The following is a 7,931-nucleotide window of genomic DNA, read 5'->3' as shown; positions in this document are numbered from 1 at the left end:
GGAGAGAGAGGCTGCAACTAGATTTAGACAGGCTACAAAAGTGGGCAGACGAGAATAGGATGAGGTTCAACGTAGACAAATGCAGGGTGCTGCACCTGGGGAAAAGGAATCCACAGCACACATACAGGCTGGGCAGTTCCCCTCTTAAAAGCACAGAGGCGGAAAGGGATCTTGGAGTCATTATTGACTCCAAGATGAACATGAGCCGCCAATGCCAGACCACAGCCAGCAAGGCCAGCCATACCTTGTCATGCATCCAAAGGTGCATCTCAAGCCGGTCCAGAGAGGTGATCCTCCCCCTCTATGCGACTTTGGTCAGGCCACAGTTGGAATACTGTGTCCAGTACTGGGGTGTTGCACTTCAAAAGGGATGTGGCCAGCCTGGACAGGGTTCAGAGGAGGGCCACCCGCTTGGTGAGAGGGCAGCAGGACAGGACCTACGAGGAGAGACTGAAGAACCTGAACCTGTTCAGCCTCAGCAAGAGGAGGCTGAGAGGAGACCTAGTGGCTGCCTACAAGGAACCCAGCATTCACTCCTGCCTGTGGCAGGGGGTCAGGCTAGATGATCTAGCTACTATGAAACTATGATAGGACTGGTGCTGCCTGAGAATGGGATATCTGGCAAAGTTTGTCAGAGATTCCTTGCTCCTTCTCCTGGCCCATCAGAAAAGGAAGAGTCAAGGACAATGTTTTATGATTGAATCATCAGAGGACAAGTCAAGTCCATTTCCTTCTGCACTCATCCAACAATGGGTCTGAACTATAAAATACCAAATAGCACTGTTTGGGGTCAGGCTAGATGATCTGTTCAGGTCCCTCCTGACCCTAGCTACTACAAAACTATGAATGTTGGCACACCAGGGGCAGATGACAGGAAAACCAATTCCTCCAAGTCAGGGGATGTCAGTTTTACCTGAAACATATTCTCATCTCTGTTACTGCTTTGCTTAGAGGAAGCTGCGCCTTTAGAACTTTCGCCAGTCTTTTGTTTCTTTACAGGTTTTTCTGGAGCTGCTTGCTTTTTCCTCTTCGCCTTGAACGAAAAAAAGAAACAACCAACAGTAATACAAAGAACATCTCATTCTGTTAGTTTTTGAAACAGTAAAGTTATAGACCAAAAGGAACTATTATGCAATACATTTGCCTACGACTACTGGATTCTTCAATACTTGGTCTGGGATTTTCATCACTGCCAACACAGGCCTACTTGTGTTCACATTGAAATTAATCGTAATAACTTTCACCAATTCCAATGGGAGGAGAATTAGGCAATACAAGAAATTTAAAAAGATCCTACCCACAGCATTTTATCCATTGACCTTGCCCCAGTAAAGTTAGCCTTCTTTGTAAAACAACTTTAAGAGCAGCTGTTGCTTTTGGTCAGTTAGGAAACTAAATATTGGCAGACAATTTGCAGTGAAGAATGAGGGGTTCGAGAAGGGAGAAATTTGGCTAGACCAGTAGTGCTCAACCTTTTCAGCTGGCAGGCTAGATGGGCAGTGCCTGATCCCTCCACAGGCCAGACACACCAGGGCCCTATCCAGCCACAGACAGGAGGGGTAGCCTGCCCCAATCAGGCCACATGATGGAAGGGGGGCTTGGTCCAGCTCCCACCTGGCCCCAAAGTGGGGAGTGGGGCATAAATGAGCTGGGAGGGTGCTATGGTCCAGCCCTGAACAAGCCACCCAGGCTTGGCCCTGAGGGAAAAAGAGAGCATGGCCCAGCCCTAACCTGGCCAAGTGGAAGAAAGGATGAGTGGTGCAGCCCAGCCCTACAGGGGGAAAAAAGGGCGTGCAGCATGGCCCCAAACCTGCGCTGGTGAGGGAAAGGGGTATGACCTGGCTCCAACATAGTCATGCAGGGAGACGGTTGTGCCACAGCTGTGGGGTAGAGTGGCAGTATGAACTGCCACTACTTTCCACTGCCACATTGCCCGAGCTGCAGGGAGGGAGGCTTGCAGGCTGCATTCCAAGGCTTTATAGGTCACATTAGGCACACAGGCTAGAGGTTGAGCGCCCCTGGGCTAGACAACTAACATGACAGGAATGGGCACTGATGTGAAAAAAGGAAAAACAACCTCAATCTGTAATACAGGAGAAAGTTTAAGATACTGTCTTAGTGGCACCTCACACTCATAAGGTACAATTTATACATCTCTCACACACAAAATAGTGATAGACACAGGAAAAATTGTGATGAAATAGGGAGATTTTATTTATATCATTGGACTGGTTCAGTAATTAAAGAGTGGGGAATGGGGGTAGTTGGGGGGGAATACCAGTACATACACAAATTGAACATACAGCAGATACACAGATAGTTGTTTATTTTTAACCAGTATTTTAATGATGTTTGCCTGAAAAATGCAGCAGCTGCCCATTATTATTTAACAGAGCTGCTTGTAGGATAAGTATGGACAGACTTAATAGTTTAGTTCAGTTATTAAAGTCCCAAGAAACACATCCTTGATGGTGAGAAAAATTTCAGTCTAATATGGTAAGAAGGTGCTAAGAATGTGATTATGTTATTGCATATTTCTCACTGTTTTGTTACATGGAAATGATATGTTTGCTGTTCACATGCCACAACTTCCTACGTGAACACATATAAAAGGGGATATGAATGATTTTAAAACAAAATTAAACTAGACATTTAAAATATGCTTATCCATGTAGCTTAAGTCTGAAGGAGTTTCCGTCTCTAATAGAGCTAACAGATCTATAGCAAGTTTGGGACTGGTGAAGAGTAAAAGTAGATGTGCAGACAAATTCAAAAACTAGGCCAGGAAATGGAGAGGAGGAAACAAAAAAAGACAGAAAACCTTTGTTTTCAAGCTTGCATATCACAACGATGAGTGTTATGAAATTTGTCTAAATATCTGCCAGGGAGTCCAGAGCTAACAGTGGAGATAAGTTTAGTGTTCTTATGCTTGCTACAAACGTCTGAATTCCAAGAACCCTGCGGCTACGTGCCATAAGTAAAACAGTAAGTACTAATGGGAACAGGAAGCAATCAAGCTTTAAACAAAAAGATAAAAGAAAACTTCATTCTATAACTAGAAGCATCTTAACTATCAATCATTGATTCTGGTTTTTTAAAAGTTTGATACGACATACTAGTAAGATATGCACATTTTGACAGAATATACTCTGGCCTCATCCAAACACAAGTAATTTTTTTGCTGTTTTAGTTACTAAAGTAATAAATATTCACCTTTTTGTCAACTTCACTATCTGAATCACTTGCAGATGAGCTTGAAGACACAAGTTCCTTTGATTTAGGCATTCTGGAGAGAAGAAACATCATGTGAACATACTGTACAGGAAATGCTTTCTTTTGGGACTGGAAAGCACTCTGCACACCTATGTAGATTCATCCGTCATAACTTATTCAAATACCTTCTAAGACTCCTACTGCCTTGAAACTTACAGAAGAGGCACAAAGAAGCTAACAGAACATTCAGCATGCACATCAGACTAATAGTATGATCTTATTAATCACCCTCATTCTTCCTCTAGTTTTTTTCCATTTTTACATGCATGGCATCAAATATCTAGTCAAAGATTGCCAGCTCTTTTTGAGACACCTAGCATGCAGGTATCAGAAACCGATGAACAGTTCATTCTAAATTATGGAGGAGTTCATTTATCATCAACTCTACTTACTTACATATTTCTGCATTTGATATTTTAAACATTAATATTTAAATGATAGCAACTGACATTATGAACAATATTACCTAGTAAATGGCATCCTGCTCTCACATATTGTTAGAAAATCTATTTTGTTTAGCAAGTCATAGTGAGACTGACAAAGAGAACAGAACCACTGTCATAAGCTTCTACCTTCAGATTACAAAAAAAAAGACAAAAAAAGGTGCAATTATACCATATTTACCATATTTACTCAATTCCAAGACAATTTTTTTTTCCCAGCTGGCATGGAGAAAAAAGCCCCTCACATCTTATAATCACAGAGAAGAAATCACTAAATACATGGCCTATCCTTAAACTGCTGCCAAAAGCAGCATGTGCTTAGCAATGGAAACCAACTATGAAGTTGATTAAATGCAGCCAACACTGAGCATGGCTATAAAACACATGGCCTACATTGGACAAATATGTGAATGGGAACCCTTTTTATTTCTGGCAGGTATCCTACTTTTTTTTTTTTTTTTTTTAATAAAATGTTGTTTCCAAGGCCACAACAGTTCCAAATTAAGTTCCAAGTTCAATAGCTCAAGTCTGTGAGAGCTACCACTGGCAAGTGTCATATGTCTAAGACTCATCAGCCTGGGGCTTCAGATACGCCAGATCCATGGCAGGCATCCTATGTGTAAGACCCAAGCCCAGTGGCCCTGGAATAAAAGTGTCCCCTAGTCTCACTTGGCCCTAGCCAAAAGGCTGAAGGAGCAAGCTAGGGGGAAAGCCTGAAAACAATCCCTCATCACCATAAGGTATATAGCCAAGATCCTCACATTTGATGGCATTTGTAGATTCTCGCAGGAGTCAGCCTGCCCACAATGCAAGGAACAAGCCTTCATCCTCTAACTATGCTCGAGTCATTCAAGGGCAAGATGGTATCACCCCTGCCTTGGAGTCTGATTTTTTTTTCTTTAATTTTGTGTCTTGGGCTAAATCAGTTCCAAATTCCATCTGCTGAGCAGAGTTCAATCATTCAAGTCTGTGTACTACCACTGGCAAGTATGCTACATCCCAGACTTCAGCCTGGGGCTTCAGATATTCCCAAATCTATGGAAGGCACCCACACACAAGCCCCAAACCCAGAGGCCTTGGAATTCAGGTGCCCCCTAGGCTCACTTGCTCCCAGCCAAAAGGCTGGAGGTACAAACCAGAGGGAAAGCCTGAGGAGCAATCCCCCATCGCCATAAATTGTGTGGCTGAGACCCTGGCATTTGTAGACTCTCACAGGGGTTGGCAAGTCTAGAGTGCAAGGGACAGGCCTTCACCCTCTAACTACAACAAGTCATTCAAAGCTAAAAAGCAAATAAAACCACCTGGGTCAAAAGCCATTTTTCTCTTTTTAATTTTGTGTCTCAGGCCAAATCAGCTAAATTGGTTCCAAATTCTATCGACTAAGCAGAGCTCAATTATTCAAGTCTGTATGGTGCTACCACTGGCAAATACCCTATCTCCCAGATTCTTCAGCCTTGGGCTTCAGATACTCCCAAATCCATGGCAGGCATCCTACATGCAGGCCCCTAGCACAGAGGCCTTTGAGTTCAGATACGCCCCCCCCGAGTCTCGCTTGCCCTTAGACAAAAGAACAAACTAGGGAGAAACCCCACATCTTCATAAAAATAAAGCATGTAGCTGAGAACCTCCCATTGGGAGGCTATAGTAGAGTCTCACAGAGGGGGGCTGCCCACAGTGCACTGGACAGGTGCACTTTTAAATACACGCCATTCACGGTAATCCTGGTTTGGCCTGGCAATCATGGTATCTCCCCTTGATCTTAGCCAAAAGGCCAAGCAGAAGCCAAGTAAGCTGCTCTTAGCCAAAAGATAAAAAAATGTTGCCTTGCTTGCTCCTAACCAAAAGGCCAACATACACTAGTGCCCATTAAGGGCAATCCCCCCCACTACCTGCTTTTTTTCCAAGTCATTGAGAGCCATGACATTGCTCTGTCATATCAGGGAAGTGATTCTTCTGCCCTGTTCAGAACTGTTGAGGCCTCACTGGAGTACTCTGTCCAGTTTTGGTTACAATACTTCGAGGAAAACATGACAAGCTGAAGAGAATCTAGAGTAGAGAAGTTATTAGAGATCTAAAAAAAACATGGCAAGCTGCTGGGTGACAATTCTGCGGTACTTATTTGCATACCGGCACTGGCATGCAAGGTCAGATTACAGGGACTGTGGCTTTTATCTGCATATCCTCTATTGGTATGCATGGGCGAGGGAGTGAAGAACTCTTCTGTGTTTGTTTTAACTGTGATAACACATTTTTAACTGCTTTTATTCTGAATGTAAGAGGCCAATGAAGACAGGTGTTTATGCACTGACCCTGCCTTCTAAAGTTGTAAGGTTCATAAGGGGACTGATGCTGTAAAAGAAAGTTGAATAAATGTAATTCAGGGGTCAGTGCTCGCTATGACCTTGTGGAAGTCTAAAGGCGAAAGGACCCTTCAGGTCAGGAATCACAACATGCTGGCCTGGCACGGAAAACACTATGACCATCAAGGTGGAGGTAATGCATAGTTAACCTCCCACTTCCAGTGGGAAGATCTTGGCTTTATACTCTCCTTATGGAAAGGGGAAACTCCACCCCAGCTTGCTCCTGGGGCCTTATGGCTGAGGGCAAATAAAACTCCGGGGTACCTGAACCCCAAGCCTGCCAAAGCATTTGGAAACATCTGAAGCCCCAGGTGGGGTGGAGAATGTTTGCCAGTGGTAGGACCACTTACAGTTCTTGACTGACTCACAGATTTGGACTTGATTTGGATTGGAACATGAAAAATTTTCCCTTCAAGTTTCTTAACAGGGAGAAATGTGATTGCACAACTGACTTGACTGTACTTGTGCTTTCTCCTTTGGCCTTGTTCCATTGGCCGTTTGGTTAGGAGCAGTATCACTAGGTACCTGAACATCAAGACCTTTGGGCTCAGGGGGTGCATACAAAGCAACTACCATGGATTTGGGTGCACTTGAGGAGTGTCTGAAGTCCCAGACAGATGGGTCTCCAAAGGAGAAAACTTGCCAGTGGTAGACCCACACAGTGCTGCTCAAAACTGTTTATGAAACCTATTCTGAAACATGCAGCCATTTAAAAAAGTAACATGCATCAATCGTTGACAAACTAAGTCTATGGGTACTGCCTGCAAATTGCTACAGCCAGGGTCTCATGGCAATGGGAGGGAGAAGGGGCTGCCAGGGGAAAAAGCTGGGGAGAAGCAGAGAACAAAGAATCATCTGATCTCCCCCTCCTCCCCTTGATTTATTTTCCCTGCTGTAGCAGCGGGAAGGGGAAAAAATTCAAAGCAATCCTCCAACAATTAGATTCGATATCTGAAAAATTACAAGTGTACAAGTTTTTCAGATACTGAATCTACTTATCGGGGCGTTGCCTTATAATTGAAGATGTCTTCTATTCAAGCAAATATGTTCAATTAATATTTGTGTCTTGGACCCCTCGCTTGGCAAATAAATTGTCACGCAAACTCAGGGCAGGCATTTAAGGACCAATTTTCATTCATTAAGCGCACCCTCGTCTGTTTGAACGCACAACGGTAGATATGCGCCTACCCTCCCATCTGCTCTACAAGACACGCGATTACATACAGCCCATGAACATCTGGCCTGACAGCGGCCAGTTCTCTGCCGCCTCCTATCTTGTTTGTCCTTCTCAAAACAGAGGGAGGGAGGGAGGGAGGGAAGCTCCAAGGAAAGGAGCGATTTACAGTGGGGGCTGAACCTACCACACCGGCTTGTTTCAAGTAGAGGGAAGAGGATTACCCTGGGGAAGAAAATGGGTCAGGGTGACAAGGGCGGAAGGAGACCCAGAGTAGGACAGGGGATGGGGCTCAGGACCAGGGCGAGGTGAGGGAGCCTGAGGGACAGAGGGAGGGAGAGGGAGGCTTGGGCAAGGCCTGCAGCAGGGAAAGGAAAGGGGTGCTTGAAAACAGGAAAAGGCTGGGACTGTCGAAGACCCGTCGCAGGGCTGGGCAAAGACCAGGACAGGGAGGCTGGAGCACTGGGGGTGGGAACCCACCTGCCCCCGAGGAAGAGGAAGGGGAAGGGGAAGGGCCGGGCTGGGGCCGTCACAGGACTGGGAGGAGGGAGAGAGGCAGGGAGCAAAGCCCACAGGGCCCGGGAGGGGAAAGGGAACCCCGGGACAGGAGCCGAGGGAGGGTGCAGCCAGCCCCGGGGAGGAGACTCCAGGCGCCGCTGTGCCCCCCACACCCACACGGGA

General features: G+C 45.4%; 1 protein-coding gene across 1 annotated transcript in view; it reads right to left on the bottom strand.

Annotated features, from left to right (window-relative positions):
- SUB1 (SUB1 homolog, transcriptional regulator) overlaps nucleotides 1–7,931 on the bottom strand; it is a 19,039-nt gene that overhangs the window by 10,806 nt on the left and 302 nt on the right. The window contains exons 2-3 of the mRNA XM_006019105.3: nucleotides 3,214–3,286; nucleotides 914–1,033 (exon numbers count right to left, since the gene is read on the bottom strand). Of these exons, the coding sequence (XP_006019167.1) occupies nucleotides 914–1,033; nucleotides 3,214–3,285 (192 nt within the window). The 5' untranslated portion in view covers nucleotide 3,286. The remainder of the gene's footprint in view (nucleotides 1–913; nucleotides 1,034–3,213; nucleotides 3,287–7,931) is intronic.

This window comes from Alligator sinensis, unplaced genomic scaffold, assembly GCF_000455745.1.
Source record: "Alligator sinensis unplaced genomic scaffold, ASM45574v1 scaffold347_1, whole genome shotgun sequence".
Classification (NCBI taxonomy): domain Eukaryota; kingdom Metazoa; phylum Chordata; order Crocodylia; family Alligatoridae; genus Alligator; species Alligator sinensis.
This window is presented reverse-complemented; position numbering and strand designations above follow the sequence as displayed.